This window comes from Rhynchophorus ferrugineus, unplaced genomic scaffold (genome assembly GCF_030347505.1).
Source record: "Rhynchophorus ferrugineus isolate W39M unplaced genomic scaffold, kcgeb_rfMv2 rfM2, whole genome shotgun sequence".
Classification (NCBI taxonomy): Eukaryota; Metazoa; Arthropoda; class Insecta; order Coleoptera; family Curculionidae; genus Rhynchophorus; species Rhynchophorus ferrugineus.
The window spans coordinates 19,371,023-19,398,762 of record NW_027472581.1 but is presented as its reverse complement, the minus strand read 5'-3'; the positions used below and the strand labels follow the sequence as shown (position 1 = coordinate 19,398,762).

Here is a 27,740-nt window from a genome sequence, read left to right as displayed (position 1 = left end):
ACAAATATCATGGGTGCCATCAATATTAAAAACATAACAATGCCTTGAAACGTTATAGAATATGAAACTTTGTCACGTATCAAATATGTCTTTTCTTCCTGTCATTGATATTCGCATTAATAAAATAATAGTCCTAAATAGGAACTACTTAAAAATATAATAGACCTCCAGAGGTAAAAAAACATTGCACCTCTCAGAGCCAGTATACTATGCTATAATGTTGTGTAATAAACAACTTTCCTGCTGTGAGCAAGATGAGATCATCCTCTGTAATACCAGTTTTGATAACAAAGCAACGAACAGCACTGGGCGTATTGGGAGTTTCTTGTTTCAAATTTTTTATCAACTGAATTTTGAATATATCACTAATTAGTGGAAGGTACTGTCTAAAAAAATTAATATTTCAAAGACAAGTGACAAATTATAGAAACAGATAAAGTAGGTCATATCAAAATAATCTGAATTTGTCGTTGTTTGGTATGTTACTAATCAGTAACATTATATAAAAACATCCTTATAATCCAGCAATTTAATTTATCCCTGCTAAAAAATAAATTTGCAGTCGGTCGTTGCCCGTTTTTGTACAACTGAAACATGATGTTGCTCAGCCATTGTTTAACTGTTTATTCCAATGAATAGTATGTTTCATAAATAAGATTATTATACAATCGATACACTTTTATATGGAGTTGATAAAAATATGAAATGATACCTATATTATCTAAATTGATTCTCATCGAGTGTAAAGAACAACCTAATTACGTAAACCTAAAATACACAAAAACTGCTATAATAACTTTATGTATCGATGCTACTGATAATTAAAAATAAGAAAACAGTAAAAAATTTGTAGACTAGCCAAAATTATACGACACACCCTAACGTCAAATGTGACACTATTACTAGACATAAAAATTATTCAAATTAATTAATTAGTGAAATTACATTATGTAGAAAAAGAAGCAAAACATTAAAGCCGGTAAACTTACCGTTTAAAAGCTTCTAATCCGAAATGTTTGCCGGCTGACAAACCACTTCGAGCGGCTATTAAACGCGTCCGCACTGCCCAAAAAGATACACTGATAAATGTCACTCAAAGATTAGCTACGCCCCATTAAAGTACCCCGAAATAATATTTACAATATTAACTATTAAGGAATAACGGTAATTTTGCAACGGAATTGATTTTAAAACAAGTATACAGTTACAGAAAAATCGGTTAAAGAAAACTTATCACGAAACCGTACCCTCAACGCTCTCATCAACACTCTCTGAATCGCCTTCCACTTCGAATCGGCATCGACATTCAACACGCCTCGAACCTAGAGCAACAGCGCAAGACCAAACGAAATCCATTAATGAACAAAATGGCTGAAGCGAATTCTCGACCTTATGAGTCATGTACGGAAGGATCGTTTTGGTGCATTTTTACAGGTTAGAAACAGCAGCGCTAAGCGTAAAAAATATTAACTAAAATCGACGTTTTATGACGTTTTTCTAGATCGTTATGTCGGGGTTGTTTTAAAAAGCAAAAAAATAAGGTAAAAAGTGATTTTTTTTTCGAAAAAAACCTTTGTAATAAAAAAGTATGTTATAAAAATTCTTTTTTTTTTAGATTTCGTTAATGGGACGACGAAGTAGGTCGAAATCTCCTTATGGAATTGCTAGAAGACGGGATAGAGAAAGGGATAAAGAAAGGGACAGGGACAGAGACAGAGATAGAGACAGGGAACGACACAGAAGGAAAAGGTCTAGGGATAGGTCGAGGGAAAGGGAAAGAAGACGTCATTCCCATGAAAGACGAAGATTTTCACGATCGAGATCAAGAAGTAGGTCCCAATCTTTAGATAAAAGGAATAAATTATTGCCCGAGAGACCTACAGTAACAGCTGCAGATTTAGAAGGAAAAAGTCAAGATGAACAAGAAATGATGAAACTTATGGGATTTTGCAGTTTTGACACAACAAAAGGAAAAAAGGTAGAGGGTAACGATGTTGGAGCAGTACATGTTATTTTAAAAAGAAAGTACAGACAGTATATGAACCGGAAAGGTGGTTTTAATAGACCTTTAGATTTTGTGGCATAAAGGGTCATATAATTTGAACAACCACTTACCTCAACATCGGATTTCTACTGCAGAAAAGGTATGACTATTGTATCAGCTGTAAGATGGTGCCAGCCTGTGAAATTATGTGCTTTCTGTGAACGAAGAAGATTTTTTTAGAGTATTCGAAGTCTTTGTGCCAGCCAAATATAGGGAATAATACTTCATAATTCGTTTAGTATGGGAATCAAATACTAGGAAATAATCTTACAATTTATATTATAGAATAAAATCATTACATAAATCTTAAATATTTGGCTGTAACATAAAGTATCTGTTTACAGTTGTTCTAAACTGTAATTTTTAGGAAATATTAATAAGTAATTATTTTTGAATTCCATAGTTCTTTTTGCAGTGTGATCTCCGTTAACCAAGTATTGCCCAGAACAAGCAATACCTCAATTATTATACCTCACACTTTATTCAGGTTTCCACATATTGTTAAAATTTCTGTAAATATGCAATTACACACGGGTTGTTCAGTTATATTTTTCTCACACGTTTTATTTCTATTCTAATGTTAGATTAGTTTAATAGATTTAACAATTATTTGTAATTTTATAAATAATGAAATATACAGATAATTTGTTTCTAAGTGGTTGTTTTATTTTATTTTATTTAATTATGATAAGTAATTCAAATTAAATAATAATTTTTATATAAATATAATCTGTGAATTATACCAGATGTCAAAACTATATCTAGTTTATGTTTTATGTTTTGTTTTATGACAGATAAGATAAGGCATCTATTTTCATATCTGTTGATAAGATAAGTTTATACACAGAACCCATGATCTCAATATTTTTGACAAAATTACATTGTTATTTGCAATCTTGAATTTTTATTTAATTAAAGAACTCGAAATAGAATCTGTTAAGAAACTGGGATACGAAACGTATATCTGTGAAGACTATTAAAATGGCCAAAGTATATAGGGAAAAGGATTATGAAAAATATGTGAGTAGATTTTATAGAAACTAGAAAGTAATTGTAGCTGAAAAATATTTTTCAAAATCAGGATCACCTTAAAATGAAACAAAAGAAAATAGGTTTATAATATTATAGAGTTAAGTGTATATGACTTATGACTATTATAGTTCTAATATTTTATTAATTGGCTTTTTTTGACACGTTTAGTTAATTAAAATTTAATTATTTCAGGCTCACTCAATCCAAAAAGCTATAAATAATCAAGAATGTGCTATAAAACAGAAGCATATTCGCTCTGCTATAATAGGTACTTTTGAGACACAAAGTCCGAAGATATTCTGGGTATATGCCCTTAGAACGCCATATTTAGAAAACAGATTTGTCGCATGGAAATTATGTCTGGTAGTGCACAGAGTTCTACGAGAAGGACATCCTCTTTGTTTAGAGGACAGTCAGAAACACGCGAAGGTAATACTACAGCCAGAACATCGAAAAATTGAATACATATGACATGCTATTTTATTATTTTGTTTCGTTTACTGAGTTTTATTATCTGTTTGGTGCATAATAGGAATTAACCGATATGCGTGCTTTTTGGAATCATCTGAATGACGATTATTGTGAAATGATTGGATTATATGCATCACTTTTAATTAATAAACTACACTTTCATAATATATATCCCCGATTTCCTGGAGATCTGACCGTTACATCTGAGGAATTTAATAGCATTGTAGGAAGTGACATCAACAAAGCGTACGTCTATCCATTAGCGAACATTTCTTTATTTACCGCACTTATCTTCTAGTTTTGATATGGCGATTGAAATAATGAACTACTTAGATCAGATTTTAGATTTGCAAGAAGGAGGTGTGTATATTTATATTATTAATATTTAAGAAATATTACAAATGTTTATGATTAATTGTAGTGTTTTCAACAATCAGCCTCACTCGTTATACCCTCATCACTACTACGGAGGAATGTCGGTTAGCTCCTATAATAATATGTATTGAAGGTGGGTAATAATTAGCTCAGAAACTTAAAAATTAATAGTGATTCAGCGTTATTTAAAAAAAGGTTAATGCAAAATGTATTAAATTTTGTTTATTTTTCAGAATCTTCCAAGTTATACGAATATTCTGCCCGTTTATTGGATATTTTGCACTCAAAATTACAACCTGATATTTTAATAGAGGCCAAAGGAAGATTCATGACACAGTTCACAGCATTAAAAACTTTTTTCGAATATTGCAATGAAATTCCATATTTCACAAATTCAGTCTCAATCCCTTTATTACCGAAGGTGATTCAGTACTTTATATACTTTGATAGTTTATTGTTAAGGTTGTTTTGTTAAAACTTAGGACCCACCAGAATTTACAGTAAAAGATGTGTCCGAGTATGTTAATGAACAAGCATCAGCTCCTCCAATAATTGAATATGAAAATGAACCCATATATGAAGCAATTTTAGTTGATACAGAAACTAATGATGAAAATAATACCAATTTACCTCTGCAGGCAACTGAATATGATGAAAAAGAATTCCTTATGGCTGAATGTGAGAATCTTAGGTATTACATCTCCCATTCATTTTTAATATATTAATTATACGTTAATCATTTTATAGGCGCCAAATAGATATACTTAATTCAAAGTATTATAGGGACACCAGTTTATTAAAAGATAAAATTTCAATACTCGAAAATGACTTAGCTTTAAAGGAAAGTGAGCTGAAGAATGAAAAGCAGGAAAAAGAAAATTTGTTGAAACGTATTCAAGAAGATGCTGAAACTCAGGACTCAAGTATGACAAACTGGTCTTCTATAATATAATAAATTACCATATTTGTTGCATTTAACAGAATCGCTTATTCATGAGGAAATGGACAAATTGTGTCTCAAAATACATGATAATAATAAGCAAGAAGGAAGAAGGGTAACCAATGACTTAATTTGAGTTATCTTGAATTGAGTTGCATGTTCCAAATGTTTTAGACAAAGTCGACAAAGAAGAATCTGAGAGTATCATTTAACATACCCGAAAATAACTAACATAAAACTAATTAAGAATATACATAATATTTTAATAAAATATATAGAACATCTCTGTATTTTATAAATAATAAGTTTAAATATATTTTAATTTATAAATAAGGTTCGTATTGTATAGATTCTCAGTTGCTTTAATTTTTATAAAATATTACTAAAGTAATGTAAAGTCTACAGAGGTCATATTTTTAATTTCTCAGTATTTACATAATGTTCAGTTAATAATAATAATGCTCAGTTTATATAATGATATAAAGGTATATATAATAATGTTTTTTAATTTGACCACAAGAGTATCAGTTCAATAATGAAAATGTTAAAAAAATCATGAAAATAGCTACTGGGCCCTTATTTATAACAGTCAGTTTTTTTTAGAATGTCCCTTTAGAAGCAGCACATGTCACGTCTAATAAATATCATTCAACAAAAAATCATTCTTTTTTATAATTCATACAATAGTTTGATACAATAATATATGATAAAATATACCAATATATTAGAAATTTTCTTTGAAATTATTGTATTATTATACAGGTTTCTGCTTTTTATAAGGGGTTATTTATACTGACATTTAAACTGACATAATAATAACGTAATATTGACACAATAGATGTCTCTTGTTCCAGTTCTGCTGCTAACTTTATAATTTTTCCGTCAGTGTTCAATTTGTGATTCTTATAATGAGTGTTAAACAAAGTGTGGTGCGGTTAATTTATGTGTTTTGACAAAATATTACAAAAATTGTTGTTTTTGTAGTTTCTTTTGATTTCCAGTAATTTATCAGAATGGCATCTTTGTCGTTACCTCGGGTGTTACACCCTAGAAAAACTAGCTTAGAAATCGAGAGGGAAAACTTCGAAAAAGCCCAGGTGCAGATTTTTGTTTGATATATATCGTATATCATGTCATGCATATTTCTATTAAAGCATTTGTAATGATCAATGTCCTTCACAAAGCATGAGTCATTAAGGTGTAATGCAATGTTTTTTAAGCAAATATAAGTTTCACAGAAATCAACAATATTAAGTTAAGCAACTAAAATTAAATCTTGAAATAAGATGAAATCTTACAGTGATAATAAATAATATTACCCGGAAATGGCATTTTTTATTTTGGTTTCTCATTTACTAATCTCAGAGAAGGAATTTATTTCTAGTTGACTTATTTTTGGAGCAAAGTATGTACATCCTGTGCATATTGGTTTGCTCTGCACATCAAAAAGGAAACAAACATTAATATGTGGGTGTCAAAGACCTTTAATAAATTGTTTTTGACACCCAATTCAACATTTACATTTACTTTTATAATAACGAATTTAGTATAAAAAGTGTTTTATCAAATGTTCACATTTTCATAAAAAATTAATTTCAATTATCAGATGATAAGATAAGTAATTTTGTTATTAAAGAGGTTTTACTGATATTTGTGGGCAGTTTGATATAAAATAATTTACTAACGGATCGCTTTTTAGTTTCAGATTTGCATGTAAATATGGTTATTTGTAATTAGATTATTTATTTATTTCCTATACTAACTGTGCATGCTTCAATTTTTTAATAACTTTTGATATAAACGACCTAATAGGTATTAAAAATATGGCTAAATTATATACTGAAAGAGATTATGACAAATATGTAAGTATCTGCTTAAACTGTGTATATGTCCTTACAACATTTTAATTTTGAATTGGTATAGCTTTCAAATTTTATGTAAGGTTTTATTTTCTTAATCAATGAATATATATGCCAAAGCATTAAGGCATGCATAGGAAATGTTATGCTATTTCTTTTCTATTTAATCGTGGTATTTAGTTTCACGACATTGTTAATTAGCAGGCCATTTAAACTGACTACATTTTTCAAAATTATTTAAAGCATTCGTTGTTATTGTGTAATTGTATAATATTCTAATTATGCCTGCTGTCTTACAAAATTATTCCTATGCAACAGTTGAATGTTATGCTTTTAAGGTTTTATGGTTGTCATGCTGCAGCATATAGCTTTTTAACATTTTTCAATTATATATTTGAACTCTAAATATTACAAATAAATATTAATATGAAAAATATGTTTTCTTAAGAAACAAAACGATGTCTATTTTATATGACATATGTTCCTTGGGAATTATTTGTTAGAGTGATTAGCAATATTTATACCAGATGTTTAATGTATAAACTACAATAAACATCCTCAAATGAATACTACGATCTAATGGTTTCAAAACAGGGATTTTAGCAAATGTTCTTTATCTTAACAGTTCTAATTTGCAAATATAAATTAATGTATTAGCTAAATCTAAATATTTAAATTGATTAGTTAATTATTTCAGTCATTCTTAATATTTATGTAGAAATTATCGTAATATCGTAGTGTTTGATGTACTTGTTAAAGTTGACGTTATGATAAAGTTATTTTTTATTAACACACAATATTGTTATTTGTAGGCGCAGGCACTTCAAAAAGCTATTAATGGACAGGAATGCCCAGTTAAACAGAAACATGTTCGATCGGCTATAATAGGCACGTTCGAGACACAGAGTTCCAAAATATTTTGGACTTATGCATTAAGACTTCCTTTTTTGGAAGATAGAATAGTGGCATGGAAATTTTGCCATGTGATACATAAAATTCTTCGGGAAGGGCACCCGCTTTGTTTAGTACATAGTCAAAAACACAGGAAGGTAACATATAAAGCTTATGTGTTTGGTGTATAACTTTGCTTCCGCTATATTTTTTTCGAATCTCTATCATTATTATCGTCATAGGTGAAATATTGCTCAGTGCAAATCTACAAATTTTATATTGAGAAGGATCGTCATCTGAAAAATCACCCAATTTTTTATTTCTTCGAAGGGCTGATCAGCTAAGCCCTCTGCCTACCAACTAAAGAGCATGAGCTTGGGAAATAAATATTCAGTTTCACTGTTGATGTAGAATATTGATTAGAATGCCCTAATGATTTTTTCCCTTAGAGTTATCGTAGGAATCTTATTTCATGGCAAATGACAAATGATTCCAGTCATGAAGTAATGCATAAATCCCTTTCGTTTTTTGATTACAAGCAAACAAGCATTAATATTGTTCAACAAACAACCAATGGTCTTGCCTCCAAATCATCTTTAGATCTTTGAAGAGCTTTAAAATATCTTTTTGAGTCTATATTTACAGATATGGGAAAAGATTGATTTCAGAAATTGTTATTTGCACTTGCACAACTCGTTGATGTTCAAAAAAGATTTCACTTTATTATGTTTATATTACCACATAAATAAAACAATTCGTTTTTATGAATGGCTATAACCATATATAACTATAGCTACTGATTTTTAAGTGTGTATGAGACTATTTTCGTTTATATTATATTACTTAATTTTTTGTACAATATGTAGCTCATTCAGACTGTGCACTATCCGAAATTACACGAAACTATTTTTTTTAAATCTTTTTTCTGTTTATTCTTTTATTTTATCTGTTTATTTCGACTGCTGCTCGAATCCATTTATAGGAAATTGGTGGAAGCAAAATTGTATATCACTTATTCATTTATGTTATATAAATACATTTATTATATACATGCATATATCTCAGGAAATTGATGAAATTGGAAAATTATGGGGGCATCTAAAAGAAGGTTATGGTAGAATGATAAGACTGTACACATCTTTATTACTTAACAAATTGGAATTCCATAAAAGAAATCCACGATTTCCTGGGAGTTTGGGTGTTTCCCCACAGGAGCTTGAAAGTATTGCTGGAACTGATGTGAACAATATGTAAGTCAACCATAAACTGTTGTTTGAATCAATCAAGCTTATACGATCGATTGTAGATTTGATATGACAATAGAAATGTTTGATTATATGGATCACATCTTAAGTTTACAAGAAGCAGGTAAGCTTTTCAGTTTTTATTGCCATTTACGTTAAAATTAATACAACTTTTATGATTAGTGTTTGGTTCATTAAATATGGCACGGTCTAATTCAATGACTAGTGCAGGACAGTGCAGGTTGGCGCCTCTAATCCCATGTATTCAAGGTACAGTTGACTGTATATTATTAAATTGTCTTACTTTTATTCTAATAATGATGCTACTAATTAAATATTCAACTAATTCCAGCTAAAATTATTAATTAACATATATCATATAAATTATTAAAAATTTCAATTACTCATTAATCAAGCAAACATTGACTACCATAAAATATATTACTTTCAGATGCGTCAAAACTTTACGATTATTGTGTTAAGCTACTATTCAGGCTTCATTCAACATTACCACCTGATGTGTTGTCAGGACACAGAGACAGATTTCATAAACAGTTTAGAGCTCTAAAGAAATTTTACGAAAATACTAGCAATCTGCAGTACTTCAAAGATTTAATTGCTATTCCACCTTTACCAGAGGTATGACTTAACTGACTTAATGTCATTTTTGATTCTGTCTGTCACTAATCTGCTTATTTATTTTTAACTTTTTGTGCTATATAATCTGAACTAGCCATGAATTCTTTGTAGAAACCCCCAAATTTTCTGATAATGGGAGATTTCCATGAGTATGTAACTCAAGAAGTAGTTGTACCTCAAGAACCTGAACATGAAGAGGAACCAATTCATGAGGAAACTTTAGTCGACACTACTGATAATAGTATACCCGAAAATCAAATTAGCATTGCGGTACATCAAAAAATACTTCAAGAAAAGGAATTTTTAAATACAGAGTGTGAAAAATTAAGGTGCTTTTTATAATAATTTCATTCGTTTCTTCAGTACATCATTTGTATTCACAGAGGTGAAATAAATGCCCTCATGTCCAGGAACAAGAGGGATATAAATATGTTACAAAACAAAATATTAGGATTAGAGCATGATCTGGCCTTGAAAGATAGCGAACTTGAACAAGAAAAACACATTAAAGAGGATTTGTTAAATCAGAGCTTTGCAGTTGCCCAGTCGCAAGATTCTGAACGTAAGTCGATCATAATAATCAATACCAACAAATCCTGAATCTTATTTCTTTCTAGAGAAACAGTTTCACGAAAAATTTGATAAGCTTAAAGCTATTTACGTCAAACTGCGTGACGAACATGTTGCAGAACTGAGAAAGGTATCTTAAAGTATCTGAATCAACTATATTTATCCAATTAAACGTTATTTGGTTTCAGAAAGCGGAAATTGAAAAAAAGTTGACCCAAGCATTGAAAACTGTTGAGAGACTGAGTGAATTAGAAGTTGAAAAAGAGAGGCTTGAACATATGGAAAGACAAAAATCTGAAGAATTATCTCTTTTACAAAAAGATAAAGAATTATTCAATATGGAAACGGAGGTGAGTTTAAAAGTAATTATAGTTAAGCGGCACCTAAAATGATAATTTTTTATCGTTATAAAATCAAAACATATATACGTGTCCTTGTCATATCTAAAGTGTTTAATGGTTAAAACTGATAATAAGATCTTATCTTGCACTTGATATTAAGGAGAAAAACACTGTGTATTCCTTATACTGAGTAATTTTGCATTAGTAAAGATGATGTTTAAAATGTTATTAGAACATTAAATGTATTTCGATTGATGATATATCTGGTACTGGTATATCAACGTAAAAAATTGTTAATGATGGTCTTGACATTTCTCTATATAAAATAACAGTTTTGCTATTAGTATTTTCGAGTTATTCAGTATTTACTGGTAATAATCATGGAACAGTCAAAATCGCATTTTCAGCATTCATTACTTGTGTTGTTGAACTGTGGAATCAAGTGTTTCCGGACGTTTTCATACCATAGGAAAGCTCCAAAAGGTAAAAAAATGGTTACTACACGAATTGACCAAAAATGCCTTTTCGATTTTTCGAACAATCTTATGGGGCGTATTGTGACTGGCGATGAAAAGTAGATCTACTACGATAATTCCAAGTACAAAAAACCAATGAAACTATTAGTGCCAGTTGTCCATTGAACAAAATGAATGATGTATTATTGCAAAAAGGACCAGCAATAGTTCGTAACAGACGCAAAGTCATCCTTCTTCATGACAACGTTACACACGTTGGATCTCGAATGGGAAGTCCTGTCGCGTCCAGCATACTAAGCAGGTATAATGCCTTCTAGTTAGCACTTGGTCAAATCGATTCACCATGGCCTAGGTGACAGACTATTTCGAAATGGTGAAGAAATGCCTTCTAATTGATACTTCTTCAGAAAATGGATCGTAATAGATTTGTAGCTAATTCCTAAAAAAAGGTGGGAAAAAAGTGAACTGTAGAAATTTCATGAGTAGTTAACAAGTTTTGTGTATTGGTATATAGTGGAAATAGTACTTGCTGAAAGTTCGAGGTACTTCCAAGACTGTTTTTCTAATATGATAATCTATATTATTTCCCTTCATGAAATGTATATTGTATAATATTCCAACTATACTTTTTAATCTACCCACTTTTTATTATAAATTTAATTGGTCCAACCCAATAACTTGGACATGCTTATCAAATTTTTGCCGCGGGATTGATACAGCTCTTGTGATACCTTCAGAGAGAGAAAAAATGTTATTGTAATTTATATTATTTATTATTTTAACTTAAATGTCTTTATTTTGTCTTATACCATATATATATATATTGTTAGTTTACTATGATCTACAGTATATTATATGTAATTACTATATGTCAATATATACTTTATTTAAATACTACATTGTAACCCGACCTTATATAGCCCAAGAGGCTGATGGGCTTTTAAAATAATAAATAAATAAATAAACCATTCCAACTTTTTGTTAAACTGACACCATTGCTTCAATTCTTTAGTTTGGCTTATAAATTTCTATCGTTTTTTAATTCTATTTAAATTCTACAGATTTTGAAAAAAAGTGTTGCTGATGCTTGCCGAGAACGTGATTCAGTAGTCAGTGATTTGAGAGAAGTTTTGGAAGACAAAGAAGAACTCAGGAAAAAAACTGAAGAATTATCACATAAGCTACAAGAATTAGAGAGACAAATTGATGATGGTGAGAATAATGTACTTCGTTCAGAAATATATTTTGTCTATTTTTTATTGTTGGTAGAGCGAAATGAAGTCGATTTAAGGTTAAGAAACATCCTGAGGAAATCAATAGAGAATAATGAAGAAATATTGAACCACGCTATACATGAAGTAGATAATCCTGCTATTACGGCTTTAACTTGTAGCACTGATTATTTGCGGTCACTTGCCATTGGTAATTTTTATGGTGCAAGTTGTAGTGGTCAATTTTATTTGTTTCATACTTTAGGTTGCCAAGAAGTACTCCAAGAAAGTATTTCCATAGATTATATGGATTATGCTGGAATCATTACATTATCAAATAAAATATCTCATAGACATTCAATGTATATTTTACAAGGCAGAGCCACTGGGAATACTAGCCCAGACATTTCGTTTGGTGAAAGTAAGTTTTGATAAAAAGCTGACATAAGTACCAGGCATTATATAATTATGCTACTCTTATATTAGAAATGGCCGAATCTTGCAAACTTCTTGGGGATGTTGTTCTAAAATTACTGCACAATTTAAAAGAAAGCCAAAGTACTTCTCAGGCTGTTACTGAGGCATTAGAGAAGTTAGAGGAAATTGCAGCTCTGGGAGAAACCATAAATATGACGCTTTTAGGAGAAAAAGTAATTACAAATATTACTCATAGTTTTATATAGAAATTGATGAAACATGAAAATATAAAAATGCTTTCTTTATAGTTAATACATTAATATAAATGATTTTTTAGGCTGAAAATTTAGCTGATATGTTAGAGAATGAAATGGCAACAATGGATAAAGCTATTGAAGAAGCTGCAAATAGGATTCAGGTAATATGACCAGAAAAAAGGTAAAAAATTGAAAAATTAATATGCTATCTTTAGGAAATGTTAACAAACTCCAGAGCGGCAGATTCAGGTATCAAACTTGAAGTAAATGAGAAAATTCTTGATACTTGCACAAATCTCATGCAAGCTATCAGAATATTAGTTAAAAAATCTCGATTTCTCCAAGCCGAAATAGTTGCTCAGGGCAGAGTAAGTGTAACTTGTTAAATGATCCTTAACTAAAAAACAATGGATATCTATAATATTTTAGGGTACTGCTAGCGCCAAGGATTTTTATAAACGGAATCATCAGTGGACAGATGGGTTCATTTCAGCTGCCAAAGCTGTAGCAGTAGCTGCTAAATTTTTATTGTAATTGTAGATTTTTTAATGTTTTTTTTTTTTGGTACTGAGATTCTTTGCTTTAGGACGGCTGCTGATAAAGTCGTAACATCGAACGGAAAACTAGAACAGTTAGTTGTTGCTGCCCAAGAAATAGGCGCTTCCACAGCACAACTCGTAGTCGCTAGTCGTGTTAAGGCAGACAGAAGAAGCGAAAATCTTCAGCAACTTACGCAGGCATCAAAAGGAGTCACAACAGCTACTGGAACAGTTGTAGCTACCGTAAAAGATTGTAGTCAACTCATTGAGGAAAGAGGTAAATGCGAAAGATTTAAATAATATCACGTATAATCTAAAACGGTATTGTTATTGCAGAAGAGCTCGATGTTTCAAACTTGAGCTTACATCAAGCTAAAAGAATGGAAATGGAGGTGCAAGTTCGAGTGCTGGAATTGGAAAAGGAGTTGGAGCAGGAACGTTATAAACTGTCCAAATTAAGGAAGCACCATTACCAGTTAGGCGGAGAAAGTGATACTTGACCAGAACCAGTACTTTATTATAATAAAAAGCATTGCTTTGTATGTCTTTGAATGGAGATTTGAGGTTGATTCATTCATTCATAAATTACCACATGGTAACCTCGATATGCCAGTAACAATTGCTGTAATTTTTTTACCTGGTTATTTATTTATTTAATAATTTAGTAGAAATAAGAATTCCAAAGAAGCATACATAAACCATATAGATTTATCTAATATTTTGAACAAAACTAAGCGTAATACTATGTTATTAAAACCTGTTGCTAGTTATAATCATTGTTAGTTGTAATATATTAACTGTTATTTTACTTTAGAGTTAACTATTTACCATTTAGATTAGATATTTTATACATGTCTATAACATTTATCAAAGTTTAATGTTATTAAAGACTCGACAAGTTAATACTGATTTTTATTTTTTTAAAACTTAGCAATACTATTAGGTGTTTGCATATATTTTGATCAATATTTCACTTTAAATAGACATTTATTGAGAAAAATTGATACAATATATATTATTTAAAATTTCCCTAGATTTTCGAACTTTACAACTGCCGAGTGGGTTAGATGCGGCAGAACTTCGCAATAATGAGTCCCTGATTATATTTGTAACGTGTTGCAGAACATTATCATACAAGAGGATGATTTTGCGACTCTTACCCGCTATTGCCTGTTTTGCAACAATACATCATTCGATTTGTTCAGTTGACGTCGATAGATATTTGCAGTAATAGTTTCATTTATTTTTAGTAGCTTTTCATACTCTACGCCTTATTGATCCAACCATATGCAAATAAATAACAATATTAAACGCGTCATGAGAATGGGCTAATCCAAGACATTTCGCACTCGAAATTCTGGTAGTAGGTCCAGTAAACTTTTCTTTTTTTTTCTGACATTTCCAGTCAATTCGTGCGGTGGCTATTTTGCCTCCTTTTGAATCTTTCTCATATTTTGTAATACTATGTAACAATTGATTCATGAACTGCTGAGCTATATTAATTATCTCGGAGAATTTGAGGACAGTGTTCGACTTTTTTAATCCTTGTAACCAATATCGACAATTGGGGTATCATAATAAGTTTCTAAAAGTGTGATAAGCTTGGACAATGCAATTTTGATCGATCCATTATTAGCTTCTGTATACACCGAGTAACCCAACAGTAGTAAACAGAAAACTTTTATTTTATGAAGTGAAATGTCAAAATCACCGAGTTTAACAGTTAACACATATATTTGTGTATAGTAATTGCATAGGGTTGACCGTATGTTATCTTGGAATCTACTGAACTGCCCCGTAATTAAAAGTAAATTGGAACTTTTGAAATGTGCTTACATAACAAAACGAAGAACAATTACGTTAATCTTATTAAATATCCAACAAATTAAAATAATAAATAGTAATATTTTATTTTATAGCGTAATCATCATTATACATAATTTTATAAGATAAATTGCTGTTGCCTTCATAATTTTAATGAAGATACTGTAAGGATTAAAACATACAATGCAAGTTAAAAAAAACTATCAATTTTATAATTAAGTAACTTTATTGACAATATAGGAATTTCAATGGGCTTTTAAGTACATTTCACAAATTAATATAAAATATAACTACTAATTTATTAGAGTTCAATTATATATTTTATTAATATGCATAAAAATATTCATCAGGGAATACTTGAATAGAAGTTTTTAACGATTTGTACAGAGTTTTGTTTATTTTGTATCCATTTTCTCTCTCAATTTGCTTGTTCGCAAGCATCGATCCAATCGTTATACACATCCACCGGTTCTGATAGTCTATTTATAGCCGTTTGAAAATCCTCTAGGCATATCCGACATCTTATCTTTGCTGCACTACGGCCTTTATCCCTAAAATAATAATTAAAACTATTAGTTTATTTAATAAACCCATGAAACATCATCTATTGGCCAATAACAGAACTAAATATTCAACTCTATTTTATTATTAGATAAAAACGCAACCAACATTTCAGGATTAATTCGACTAAGAAAGTGTTACCATCAGATACAAAGGTAATTTCTTTATTATATTCAAATTTATAACAACAAAATCAGATTCAGTGTCAGTTGGATGCAAAAATAACGTAAAATGTCCGGTTTACAGATAATAAAAACCTATTAAAGTGAGTAATGGTAATAAAAAACTAAACAATAGATAATGCTATTGTATTATTTATGTTAAAAAAAATTATTTATGACAATAATATATTATTAGGTTAGCTTACTTACATTACAACATCACAGCTTTTATCATGATTGCAAAAGGGGCAAGTGAATTGTGTATCTAAAGGCACAATTGCTCTTCTTTTCGGTGGTGGCTTTCTTTTCGATTTTCGCCTTCCCATTGTATATTGTATAAGAACACTAAAGTGTCACTACTGTTTCGTAATTAAAGTTCAAACTGAATTTAAAAATTCCAACGGTTACAAATATTTTCCTGTCACTACCACTGAAGATGTGTTCTTATAAAGTCTTTCATGCAACTAATGTTTTAGGAATAAGAGTTCACAATAAATAAGTACATTTAATTACTTTATGATATAATAAATCTAATTGATAATATTGATAAACGGCAATAGAGTGAGGAACTATAATAAAAAGAATAATAATACACATATAAAAGTTCTATAACCCGTACTTAAAGGGTGTTCTTTTGAGTGATTAAATTGTAAAGAAAATTTGGTTCAAATTTTAATTCAATGCTGGTTATGTCAATATGGTTTATGTCACTATATGGTTTATGTATTCTTCTTTGGAATTCTCATTTCTACTAAATTAGTAAATAAATAAATAACCAGGTAAAAATATAACAGCACTTGTTACTGGCATCAGGGTTACATTTATCAATGAATGAATCAACCTCAAATCTCCATTAAAATACATACAATTTAATGCTTTTTATTATAGTTATATAGCCCCTTCAATAAAACAGCCACTACACGTCATAAAAATTTATCGAATTAAATTGGATTATTGAATTGAATCAATTGAATTTTATTTAGGTTACAAGTTACCAACGGGTCAAATAGTATTCTACATCTTTTTTTTAACAAGGATAAAATGAGAGGCAAAATATGTTTGGAGTTTAAAACATTTTTTTTTTATTTTTGCAAACCATAATTGGTACTACATTGAACATCACCTATAATGTGCCTTTTTTTTTGTTCTGGCCTAAAACCAGGCGGTGGATTGCATGAAGCATATCTGGTCGCGGAGATTTGCCCTGGAGTGACAAGTTGGACCGGGTTATGTGGGCCTGCCTTTGGGCTTACCAATACACTAAACCGAAACCGCCTCACAGTTGACCCCTGTGGATCGCTACTGCTACTGCATTAAATTTGGGGATATGGCACCTGCTGATCGGGCAGCCGTTATTGGGCACGAGGGCCCGGCGATTCTATTGATTCGCGAACCTGAGTTAACACACAACTGGGTACTGTTGTACGGGGGCAAAAGTTATGACTGTAGCGACGGATGAGGCCGTTTTAGCCTGGAAAAGGGGGAGAGCTTAGCGGTGACGCAGTGCTAAGCTCCCAGCATGTCGACCAGCTCGCGAACAAGCGCGTTTTCAGAAGAACTTGAGCTGAGTTGTTGTTTGTGGAATGATTGAGATATGAAGTGCTTGATTTCTGGAGTGTCAGTTTCCCTATGAATTTGATTATTTCTGACAAACCATGGAGCGTTTAATATTCTCCTGAGGAGCTTATTTTGGAAAACTTGAAGCCGTTTGACCTGGTTGGGTGTAACAAACTTGAAGTAGACATTAGATCCGTAGCATTTGATGGAGATGGGAAGTCTGCTAGAAGGGCAGATCAGAAAAGATAGCAGGTTTGCTATCCCTGAACCTTTTTGGATTGCTTTTTGGATTTGGAAATGCCAACTGAACTGCCGGTCGAAGTGAAGACCTAGGTACGTGACGTTATCCAGCCATGGAATTATTGCGGTGTCGATCTTAAGTTGCGAGGCGCGCAGTGCGTAACGCTTCTTATGGAAAATGATGGAATGGGTTTTCAGGGGGTTGATTTGCAACCTCCAGAATTTGAACTACTTGACCGCATGATCGAGCTGCTTCTGTAAACATTCATGAATTGTAACTTCGAACCTAGCGGCCGTGAAGAAAGCAGTGTCGTCAGAGTAAAACGCGACGTCAATGTGCTTTTTTTTCTCAGCAGATCTGAAATAAAGAGGTTAAATAAGGCTGGCGCCAGCGGGGAACCTTGAGGTACGCCAGCATCGATTTGTTTACGACTGGAAAGTGATTCCCTGATCTTGACCTGGAAAGATCTATCCGAGAGATAGGATTTGATGGGAGCGGTTAGGTCTTCTGGGAGGCCTAACCGCATACACTTTGCGATCAATCCGTCGTGCCAGACCTTGTCGAAGGCTTTGGTTAGGTCCAGAAGAACTGCTCCAAGCTTTTTACGTTGGTCAAGAGCGTGATGGATGTGTGCGGCCTGACGGGTAGCCTGATGAACGGATGGGTGGTGAGCGCGAAAGCCGAATTGTTCATCAGGAATGATGTTGTTTTCCTTTCTGAAAGAGTTGAGAGTGTAGAGTATTGCCCTCTCGGCAAGCTTCGAAATGGCACTGAGAAGGCTGATAGGACTGTAATCAGATGAAGATAATTTTGCTCCTTTCTTGGGTATAACCGCTATATGTGCGTGTTTCCAAGACGCCGGGAAATGTTGCAGCCTCATGATGGAGTTAATGATGTTTGCCAGTTTTGCGAGCTGCTTATGCGGCAGCTTTTTTAACTGGGTAATCGATATTCCGTTGAAATATATAATGTACATTTTATTATTGGACATGCTATATAATGCTGTCATATTATAGAGATATTTATTAATTTACAGTAAAACAATTTATTACGCTCTCAATTATAATCATAGATTCTCAGAAGTAGTCTTAGTCACCCAAAAATACTTTTTAATACGTAAATACGTGCATCCTGCCTTTGAAATTATAAATCCCTTTTGAAAATTAAATAAGTTTTATTTGAATTTAAAATTGAACCATATTTTCTTTACAATTTTATCACTCAGAGGAACATCCTTTAAGTACGGTTTATCACTTTTATACCATTATATTGTTTATTATAGTTCATCACTTAATGGCTCATATTAATATTATCAATTAGATTTATTGTACAGTAAAGTAATCATATTTATTTATTTAATGTGGACTCTTATTCGGAAAAGTTTAGTTGTATGAGAAACGTTTATAAGAATATATCTTCAGTGGTATATTTGAAACTGTTAGTTAAGTTGAAACTCAGATTGAATTTTGATTACGGGACAGTAGTGACAGTGTGGTGTTCTTATAAAACATACAATGGGACGAAGAAAATCGAAAAGGAAACCACCACCGAAAAAAAGAACAATTGAGCCTTTAGATACACAATTCAATTGCCCCTATTGCAATCATGATAAAAGTTGTGATGTAATATAAGTAAACCAATCTAATGATATATTATTGTAAATAATTATTTTTATATAAAAAATACGTTAGCATTGTCTATTCCTTATGTTTTTTTTATTTTCATTACTCATTTTAATAGGTTTCTTTTATCTGTAAACCGGGTCTTTTACGCTATTTTTGCATCCAACTGACACTTAATTTGATTGCATTGTTTTATAAGTTTGGATATAATGAACACAATTTCCTTTGCATCTGACAGTAACACGTTAAAAGTTTTGGTTATGTTTTTATGATATATTAAAATGGAGTTAAATATTTAGTTCTTTTATTGACGAATACATGGTGTCTCACGGATTTGTTAAATAAACTAATATTTTTATTTATTATTTTAGGGATAAAGGTCGTAATGCAGTAAAGATTAAATGTCGGATATGCCTAGAGGACTTTCAAACATCTATAAATAGACTATCAGAACCGGTGGATGTATATAACGATTGGATAGATGCTAGCGAACAAGCAAATTGAAAGAGAAAATGGACACAAAATAAACACTTTGTACAAATCGTTAAATATTTCCATTCAAGTATTCCCTGTTATATTTTATATTAATTTGGGAAAAGATACTTAAAGAGCAATGAAGTGTTCAATAAAATTCCTTATATATATTGTCACGTATGTTGGATTGTCAATAAAACTACCTAATTATACATCTAATAGTTTTTTTATTTTGCATAGTATGCTTTAATCCGTGCCTTTATTAAAATTATCATATCATTCAAATTATATGAATACAAAATCAAATAATGTTTTTATAGAGAAATAGAAACCTCATCTTTAATACATATAATTGATATTTTGCTTTTTTACTTAAGCGATTTTTTGGGTCTACGCATGAAGTTAGAAAAATTAATTTTTAAATAAATATGTTAGAAAAATACATAAATACAACATAAAATAATATAATTCGTAAACTAAAAAGTTGAGACTGATTTTATAGTATTTCATGATTGTTTTATTATATCGTTAACAGATTTTGAAGCTGTATCATAATAATACCACACCAGTGATTTTGATATATATCATAAATTTTAGTTTTTGTTACTGTACTTTAAAATACTATTTTTTGGAATATCATACAACTTGACATTTTTAATTATTTGTTTCATAATTTTCACAATGACATTGTAAAAAAAATAATTTGCCTTACTTTAATATTAGTCAAGTAAATAAAATATCAACAGAGACAGACTTAGTCTGCGTTCAGTATGAAAGAACAAAAAGATAGAAACTTTAATACATCTGTTTTATAATTACTTTTAATTATTTTTTATTATTTATTTAGTTATTTTATATATATTATTACATGTTATTATTATATTATTATATATATTTGAGAAATTACATTTGTGTTTTATTTCAAATTTAATTGGTCAGTAGAATTTGGTGTCAGATGCTAATCAAGTGATGAGCATAAAATCCTCAACCAATGAAATGCCTCCTAATAAATTATTTTCTGTACAGATGTCAGTAATGGTAATTTAAACTAGCCAATGAAATGCAGGGGATTGACGTTCTCAGCGCTTTCCTGTTAAGATCACGCAATACAATTCTACAATTATATGTTTTCTGTACATTACTTTATATTGAATACATTATAGTCATACTGTCCATAGCGTTCTCAAATAAACTCAATGGATTAACAATTCTATAAGATTTGTCTCAACAAAAACTATTTAATTAAACACGAAAATAAATAAATATATAGAACATTTTATACCTTAAAGTGTTTTTTTATTTCCTTTGTACCTATTTCCAAACTATTTGCGGCTTGAGTTTTCTAATATTAATTTGTCACTTTCTAGTTCTCTTTGTATATTACCTATTGAGCCGTGCACCTTCGTCGGATTCTCCTCTGTTTTGAATTTGGTAAGTGTTGTTTACATTTGATTAAAGGTAAGTTTACAATCGTACCCATCGGGGGATGGTCTTTTTCATATTATATTCAGATTATTCGTATTGTTACACATATTTTATATATCATGTGGTTGCTACTTTTGGTTTAAGATATAACAATATAAGAGCTGCAATTAGTACTACAGTAGTGCAAATAGCTTACTATATAGCCCTTCCAATAAAACAGCCAATGCCCATAGAAAAAATAGAAATTTCACGGTATAGGCGATCTTGGGAAAATGTTTCGTTTAATTCAATCAACGGTAGCGCTGCGATCGCAAATTGTGATTGGCTAGTTGAAATTCCTGGTGCCGCCACTAACATGGAACGTGATTGGTCGATCAAATTGTGTGAAGTCAGCATTTTCTATGGGCCTCCATTTTAAAGTTTGTTGTTTGAAGGTTTTGGTTTTTGTTTAGATCAAGAAATTTTCGTTTTACGTTGTGCATATTTTCTGTTTTATATTAATTATTATGGAGTAATAATATAACAATTGATGACAATGCGTCAGTGTAGTAAAAGATGTAGTGTACCGGGGTAAAAATCTACTATGGAAATTAGACAACGTTTCCCAAAGAATGATCTCGCCCCTTTCCAAAAATGGGTAAAATATATCAACGTCATGGTGTCTGTCACGGACATTATGGTGAAAAATTTAGAATTACACTTGCTTCACGAACAGATATTAGGATAAATGCATATCCAACATTGTTTTTATCAGGTATATATATAATTATCTATCTACTACATGTCTGTTATATATTGTTTGTTTATAGAAAATCAAAACCTACTTATGAAGATGTTAGTAGAAATAAAATTCACTTAATCTACCACCAAGTTGTTCTGTCAGTGTGATGTCTCTATATAAAGAAGTCTTACAAGAAGGTAATAATTAAGATAACTGGATAATTAGTAGTAATAAATACTACTTTAATTGTAAAATATCCCTAAAATATTTGTAATACTTTAATTTTTTAGAACAATCAGTGTTCAATAATTTTACAGTAGAGCTATTGTATATTTAAATTTGATTGCCTTGTCAAGAAAATATTTGTTGCGGTGTCATCAATTAAAAATTTAATTGCTACTTTTAGGGGATTTATTACCTTAAAGAATTCTATTTTGTCTAAATTTACAAATAACTACATTTGTTTAACAAATCTTAACCAAGTTTTTCACATCATTCTCCCGGAGAAAATTGTGAAGAAGATGAACTTGTTAGATAACTTATATTCTTTTTGAACGGGAGATTGTTGAGTTTATATTTTCAGTTCCAGAGAACTTTGCTCTGAAAAAAACAAGAGTCTAATACTGTATTTTAGTCTTATTTCAGACTATTTAACAAAACTTCTGAAAAAGAGACAACATGCAATATTTGTCTACATTCTATATTAAGTAATTCCACAGATTAAATACTATAAAATCTAAATATCTTAAAGTTTACCTTCAATATATCAAGATAAGTTAGAACTCTAATAGATCCCATAAAATTGATGGAACTAAACAAATATGGGAAGGCGTTATAGAAGAATTATAGATATTTTAATTTTGCCTAGAATAGAGTTCGTAATTGTTTTTTTTTGCTTTTTGTTTATACATATTTATATTATTTACACTTATGCATATTTGTATAGTTTTTTATTTTAATAAATTAATTTTAAAAATTAAATTTGATTTTCATTTAAATACTATTGGCCAATAAATGTGACGTCACAAAGTAATCAGGTGAAATGGCAGACCAATCAAAGCAAAGTATTTTCCTTACAGGTTTCTACATAACCATTTTAAATTAACCAATCAAATTCACGTTGTCAGCGCCGTTAATGATTGAACTAAGCAAAACTTTGCCCCACTACTTATACATTGGAGTTGCACACCCGTGCCAATGCCCATCATAGGTGTCAAATGTCAAAAGTCAAATATATTGTCAAATTTAGTTTTAAAGAATGTAAAATTCGTCTTGAACTCAGAGGGGATTACACCTTCTTATTTTACCTTTGTTAAAAAGAAACAGAATTTGTGAAATGTGTAAATATTTCTGAAAAAAAGGTAGCTGTTTGAATATGTATGCGAATCAGTTTATAAAATTCCATTTGTCTAGGTACTGATAGACCTTGTCATCAAACGCCTACGAAATTCTTCAAAACATTAATGATACTAATTAGAGACTACAAACTGACAAACGTTGTAGACCAAAATTCTAAGTTAACATAATGAGTCAGTAATATAATGTGTTGACGTTAGAACATAAATTTTGATGCCGTGTCTTGACCGTTTGAGTTTGCAAACATGAACCATACAGATCTATCTAATATTTTGAACAAAACTACGCGTAAAACTGTTATTGAAACCTGTTGCTAGTTATAATAATTGTTAGTTGAAATAAATTAACTGTTTAAAATTTGACATTTATATTTGTGTATAGTACTTGTATAGGGTTGGTTATATGTTATCTTGGCATTCAGTGAAAGTCGAACTTTTGAAATTTGACTCATATTATTATAACTAAATTCTTGTTATTTTGAATGACACAGTAATTTTAATGGGGGTTCTACAAGGATTAAAACATACGGTGCAAGTTAATAGTAAATACTGGATTTATAATTAAGTAATTTTATTGACAATATGAAAATTTCAATGTGCTTTTAGTACATTTCACAAATTAAAACAAAATATAACTGAGAAACATTACAATCCAATTATATTTTTTATTTTTTATTTATATATTTTCATAAAAATATTCATCGGGGAATACTTGACTAGAAGTTTTTAACGATTTGTACAGAGTTTTGTTTATTTTGTATCCATTTTCTTTCTCAATTTGCTTGTTCACAAGCATCGATCCAATCGTTGTACACATCAATCGGTTCTGATAGTATATTTATAGCCGTTTGAAAATCCTCTAGGCATATCCGACATTTTATCTTAGCTGCACTACGGCCCTTATCCCTAAAATAATACATAAAACTATTAGTTTGTTTAATATATTCATGTAGCACCACCTATTCGCCAATAGCAGAACTACAAATACAAATTAGCGTCAGATACAAAGGTAATTTCTTCATTATATCCAAAGTTATAACACAATAAAATGAGTAATGGAAATACAAAATTAACGAAGACATAATACTAAGCTATTATTTGGTTAAAAATAATTATTTATATCTATAATATATTATTATGTGGGTTTACTTACATTACAACATCACAGCTTTTATGATGATTACAAAAGGGGCAATTGAATTGAGTATCTAAAGGCTCAATAGCTCTCCTTTTCGGTGGTGGCTTCCTTTTCGATTTTCTTCGTCCCATTGTATATTTTATAAGAACACTATAGTGTCACTACGGTTTTGTAATCAAAGTTCAAACTGAGTTTTAAGATATCAACAGTTGCAAATATTTTCCTGTCACTACCACTGAAGATGTGTTCTTATGAACGTCTTTAATGCAACTGATGTTTTCGGAATAAGGGTCCACAATAAATAGATAAATTTAATTACTTTATTATATAATAAATCTAAATGATAATATTGATATAATGCAATAGAGTGGTGAACCATAATAAAGAGAATAAGAGTATACCTATTAAAGTTATAAACCGTACCTAAAGGGTGTTCCTCTGGCTGATAATATTATAAAGACAACTTGGTTAAAATTTTAATACCATGAATTCATGGTTTATGTCACTATATGGTTTATGTATTCTTTTTTGAATTTTTTAATTCTACTAAATTATTACATAAATAAATAACCAGGTAAAAGGATTATAACAGCTATTACTATTATTTTGAAGAATTCCGCAGATACTTGATAATATGTCTGATTAGTACTAACCTAAATTGAATTTTATAAATTGATTAAGTTACAAATTACAACGACCACTTTAGGGGATAAAAAGTTCTAAATATTATTTTATTTTCATATTTAATCGAATATTATTTGTTGAAATAAATGTTATAGAATATTATGGACAGTATGACTATAACGTATTTAATATAAAGTAATATGCAGAATGTTAACCTAGTACATATAATTTCAGAATTATTTTGCGTGGCCTTAACAGGAAGGTACTGAGAACGCCCTTTCGCTGCATTTCATTGGTTAAGGATTTCATGCGCATGACGTGACTAGCATCTGACGCTAAATTCTACTGATCAATTAAATTTGAAATAAAACCCAAATGTAATATCTCAAATATATATAATAATATAATAATAACATAGAATAATATATATATATATATATATATATATATATATATATATATATATATATATATATATATATACTGTGTACTAAATAAATATTAAAAAATAATTAAATATAATTATACAAAAAAGGTGTATTAAAGTTCCGATCTTTTTGCTCTTATATATTGAAAGCAGACAAAGTCTGTCTCTATTAATATTTGAATTACTTGTTCAACACAAAAATGTAGTGAGACAAGTTATAATTATTTTTATGATGTCAATGTGAAAATTGTGGAACGGATAATTAAAACGGTTAAATTGTATGATATACGTCAAAATGGAGAAAACATACTAAAAACTAATATTTTAAAGAACAGCAACAAACATTAAAATGTGTGATATCTATCAAAATTACTGCTGTGTTCTTGTTATGGTAAAATCGAGGAGTTCAAAGAGACAGCTTAAAGATCTATTAACAATTTAATAAAACAATCATAAAATACTATAAAATCAACCTCAACCATTTGGTCTACGAATTGTACTATTTTATTTTGTATTAATGTATTTTTCTAACATACTTATTTAAGAAACAATTTTTCTGACTTCATGCGAAGACCCAAAAAAATCGTTTAAATAGTCTGAAGCCAAAATATTAATTATATGTATTAAAGATAATTTGAGATTGCTATAGCGCTATAAAAAATATTTAATTTTGTATTCATATAATTTGAATGGTAATGTTAATAAAGGTATGACAGAGATTAAAGCATATTATGTAAATTAAAAAAACTATTAGATTTATAATTAAGTACTTTTATTGACAATCCAACATACATAACAATTTGTATCAGGATTTTTATTGAAAACTTCATTCCGAATTTAAGTATCCCAAATTAATACAAAATCTAACGGGGAATACTTGAATAGAAGTTTTTAACGATGTTTATTTATGATGATTATGCTTATTTTGTATCCATTTTCTTTCTCAATTTGCTTCTTCGCAAGCATCGATCCAATCGTTATACACATCCACCGGTTCTGATAGTCTATTTATTGCTGTTTGAAAATCCTCTAGGCATATCCGACATTTTATCTTTGCTGCACTACGGCCTTTATCCCTAATATAATATATAAAACTATTAGTTTGTTTAATTAATTCATGTAGCACCATCTATTCGCCAATAGCAGAACTAAATATTCAACTCCATTTTACTATTACATAAAAACGTAACCAACATTTCAGAATTCGACCAACAAAGGGTTACCGTCAGATAAAAAGGTAATTTCTTCATTATATCCAAAGTTATAACACAATAAAATGGAGTATTGGAAATACAAAGTTAACGAATAGATAATACTAACCTATTTTTTTGTTAAAAATAATTATTTATATCAATAATATATTATTATGTGGGTTTACTTACATTACAACATCACAGCTTTTATCATGATTACAAAAGGGGCAAGTGAATTGTGTATCTAAAGGCTCAATAGCTCTTCTTTTCGGTGGTGGCTTCCTTTTCGATTTTCTTCGTCCCATTGTATATTTTATAAGAATACTACAGGGTCACTACGGTTTTGTAATCAAAGTTCAAACTGAGTTTTAAGATATCAACAGTTGCAAATATTTTCCTGTCACTACCACGAAGATGTCTTCTCATGAACGTCTTTAATGCAACTGATGTGTTCGGAATAAGTTTCTCAATAAATAGATAAATTTAATTACTTTATTATATAATAAATCTAAATGATAATAATGATATAATGCAATAGAGTGTTGAACCATAATAAAGAGAATAAGAGAATACCTATTAAAGTTATAAACCGTACCTACAGGGTGTTCCTCTGGCTGATAATATTATAAAGACAACTTGGTTAAAATTTTAATACCATGAATTCATGGTTTATGTCACTATATGGTTTATGTATTCTTTTTTGAATTTTTTAATTCTACTAAATTTTTATATAAATAAATAACCAGGTAAAAGGATTATAACAGCTATTACTATTATTTTGAAGAATTCCGCAGATACTTGATAATATGTCTGATTAGTACTAACCTAAATTGAATTTTATAGGTGGATTAAGTTACAAGTTATCGAAGCATCAAACAGCATTCTACATCTTTTTAACCCTTCTTAGGATATGGGATGGAAAAACCTGCCCCGCGTTTAGAAGATTGGCAGTGCATTGGATTATTTTGTAGGCCATGCTATATAACTGTCATATTATATAGCTATTTATTAATTTACAATAAAACTATTTATTATGCTCCCAATTATAATCATACGTTTCCAAAGGTAGCCTTATTCCACAAAAAATATTTACAAAACGTAAATACACTAT

At 30.1% G+C, this 27,740-nt stretch overlaps 7 protein-coding genes and 1 pseudogene across 14 annotated transcripts in view; 4 read left to right on the top strand and 4 right to left on the bottom strand.

The window, feature by feature from the left end:
- The window catches only part of hts (adducin 1-like protein hts), a 138,365-nt gene extending 137,033 nt beyond the window's left edge, over nucleotides 1–1,332 (bottom strand). For 2 of the 4 annotated variants that reach the window (XM_076394156.1, XM_076394159.1), the window contains exon 1: nucleotides 990–1,332. The gene's annotated coding sequence lies outside the window, so the exon portion shown is untranslated. The remainder of the gene's footprint in view (nucleotides 1–989) is intronic. The other 2 variants (XM_076394155.1, XM_076394158.1) reach the window with 1 other exon arrangement.
- A 79-nt stretch (nucleotides 1,333–1,411) lies between these two features.
- Nucleotides 1,412–2,699, top strand: LOC143190073 (U4/U6.U5 small nuclear ribonucleoprotein 27 kDa protein). The gene is made up of 2 exons (XM_076394163.1): nucleotides 1,412–1,541; nucleotides 1,616–2,699. The coding sequence occupies exon 2, from the start codon at nucleotides 1,625–1,627 to the stop codon at nucleotides 2,084–2,086; it is 462 nt and encodes a 153-aa protein (XP_076250278.1). The 5' UTR covers nucleotides 1,412–1,541; nucleotides 1,616–1,624; the 3' UTR covers nucleotides 2,087–2,699.
- A 190-nt stretch (nucleotides 2,700–2,889) lies between these two features.
- Nucleotides 2,890–5,195, top strand: LOC143190072 (huntingtin-interacting protein 1). Its single transcript, XM_076394162.1, has 10 exons — nucleotides 2,890–3,064; nucleotides 3,269–3,505; nucleotides 3,609–3,793; nucleotides 3,846–3,907; nucleotides 3,969–4,055; nucleotides 4,156–4,343; nucleotides 4,405–4,613; nucleotides 4,670–4,845; nucleotides 4,904–4,977; nucleotides 5,037–5,195. The coding sequence occupies exons 1-10, from the start codon at nucleotides 3,026–3,028 to the stop codon at nucleotides 5,091–5,093; spliced, it is 1,314 nt and encodes a 437-aa protein (XP_076250277.1). The 5' UTR covers nucleotides 2,890–3,025; the 3' UTR covers nucleotides 5,094–5,195.
- Nucleotides 5,196–5,699: 504 nt separating this feature from the next.
- Hip1 (Huntingtin interacting protein 1) lies at nucleotides 5,700–14,209 on the top strand. 5 transcript variants are annotated; one of them, XM_076396226.1, is made up of 20 exons: nucleotides 5,700–5,788; nucleotides 5,847–5,959; nucleotides 7,534–7,770; nucleotides 8,678–8,862; nucleotides 8,919–8,980; nucleotides 9,040–9,126; nucleotides 9,308–9,495; nucleotides 9,607–9,824; nucleotides 9,879–10,057; nucleotides 10,113–10,195; nucleotides 10,254–10,415; nucleotides 11,944–12,094; nucleotides 12,152–12,304; nucleotides 12,359–12,514; nucleotides 12,580–12,743; nucleotides 12,848–12,928; nucleotides 12,983–13,135; nucleotides 13,197–13,297; nucleotides 13,354–13,583; nucleotides 13,643–14,209. In XM_076396226.1, exons 2-20 carry the CDS (start codon nucleotides 5,876–5,878, stop codon nucleotides 13,804–13,806), a joined length of 2,838 nt encoding a protein of 945 aa, XP_076252341.1. In that variant the 5' UTR covers nucleotides 5,700–5,788; nucleotides 5,847–5,875; the 3' UTR covers nucleotides 13,807–14,209. The 5 variants fall into 5 exon arrangements, with proteins under 5 accessions (XP_076252341.1, XP_076252340.1, XP_076252342.1 ...); XM_076396225.1 differs by having other exon boundaries at nucleotides 5,708–5,791; XM_076396228.1 differs by lacking the exon at nucleotides 5,700–5,788 and adding an exon at nucleotides 6,562–6,724 and having other exon boundaries at nucleotides 5,830–5,959.
- Nucleotides 14,210–15,386: 1,177 nt separating this feature from the next.
- LOC143190066 (transcription elongation factor 1 homolog) lies at nucleotides 15,387–16,304 on the bottom strand. The gene is made up of 2 exons (XM_076394148.1): nucleotides 16,063–16,304; nucleotides 15,387–15,681 (listed from the first exon to the last, which is right to left on the bottom strand). The coding sequence occupies exons 1-2, from the start codon at nucleotides 16,176–16,178 to the stop codon at nucleotides 15,549–15,551; spliced, it is 249 nt and encodes an 82-aa protein (XP_076250263.1). The 5' UTR covers nucleotides 16,179–16,304; the 3' UTR covers nucleotides 15,387–15,548.
- A 2,726-nt stretch (nucleotides 16,305–19,030) lies between these two features.
- On the top strand, nucleotides 19,031–19,965 carry LOC143190065 (transcription elongation factor 1 homolog; annotated as a pseudogene).
- Nucleotides 19,966–24,020: 4,055 nt separating this feature from the next.
- Nucleotides 24,021–24,516, bottom strand: LOC143190952 (transcription elongation factor 1 homolog). The gene is made up of 2 exons (XM_076395570.1): nucleotides 24,401–24,516; nucleotides 24,021–24,153 (listed from the first exon to the last, which is right to left on the bottom strand). Exons 1-2 carry the CDS (start codon nucleotides 24,514–24,516, stop codon nucleotides 24,021–24,023), a joined length of 249 nt encoding a protein of 82 aa, XP_076251685.1.
- A 1,837-nt stretch (nucleotides 24,517–26,353) lies between these two features.
- LOC143190064 (transcription elongation factor 1 homolog) lies at nucleotides 26,354–26,934 on the bottom strand. The gene is made up of 2 exons (XM_076394147.1): nucleotides 26,819–26,934; nucleotides 26,354–26,512 (listed from the first exon to the last, which is right to left on the bottom strand). Exons 1-2 carry the CDS (start codon nucleotides 26,932–26,934, stop codon nucleotides 26,380–26,382), a joined length of 249 nt encoding a protein of 82 aa, XP_076250262.1. The 3' UTR covers nucleotides 26,354–26,379.
- Between the last annotated feature and the right edge of the window lie 806 nt (nucleotides 26,935–27,740).

Bases quoted from the DNA above. Each gene is read 5' to 3' on its own strand.
- LOC143190066 (XM_076394148.1), bottom strand. From the start codon at position 16,178: ATGGGAAGGCGAAAATCGAAAAGAAAGCCACCACCGAAAAGAAGAGCA. The intron at 15,682-16,062 runs GTAAGTAAGCTA...TTATTATTTTAG, and splicing joins AAAAGCTGTGATGTTGTAAT to GGATAAAGGCCGTAGTGCAG.
- LOC143190072 (XM_076394162.1), top strand. From the start codon at position 3,026: ATGGCCAAAGTATATAGGGAAAAGGATTATGAAAAATAT. The intron at 3,065-3,268 runs GTGAGTAGATTT...TAATTATTTCAG, and splicing joins AAAAGGATTATGAAAAATAT to GCTCACTCAATCCAAAAAGC. The intron at 4,846-4,903 runs GTATGACAAACT...TGCATTTAACAG, and splicing joins TGCTGAAACTCAGGACTCAA to AATCGCTTATTCATGAGGAA.
- LOC143190073 (XM_076394163.1), top strand. From the start codon at position 1,625: ATGGGACGACGAAGTAGGTCGAAATCTCCTTATGGAATTGCTAGAAGA.
- Hip1 (XM_076396226.1), top strand. From the start codon at position 5,876: ATGGCATCTTTGTCGTTACCTCGGGTGTTACACCCTAGAAAAACTAGC. The intron at 8,981-9,039 runs GTAAGCTTTTCA...TTTTATGATTAG, and splicing joins CTTAAGTTTACAAGAAGCAG to TGTTTGGTTCATTAAATATG. The intron at 10,196-10,253 runs GTATCTTAAAGT...ATTTGGTTTCAG, and splicing joins ATGTTGCAGAACTGAGAAAG to AAAGCGGAAATTGAAAAAAA.
- LOC143190064 (XM_076394147.1), bottom strand. From the start codon at position 26,934: ATGGGACGAAGAAAATCGAAAAGGAAGCCACCACCGAAAAGAAGAGCT. The intron at 26,513-26,818 runs GTAAGTAAACCC...ATATTATATTAG, and splicing joins AAAAGCTGTGATGTTGTAAT to GGATAAAGGCCGTAGTGCAG.
- LOC143190952 (XM_076395570.1), bottom strand. From the start codon at position 24,516: ATGGGACGAAGAAAATCGAAAAGGAAGCCACCACCGAAAAGGAGAGCT. The intron at 24,154-24,400 runs GTAAGTAAACCC...GTATTATTTTAG, and splicing joins AAAAGCTGTGATGTTGTAAT to GGATAAGGGCCGTAGTGCAG.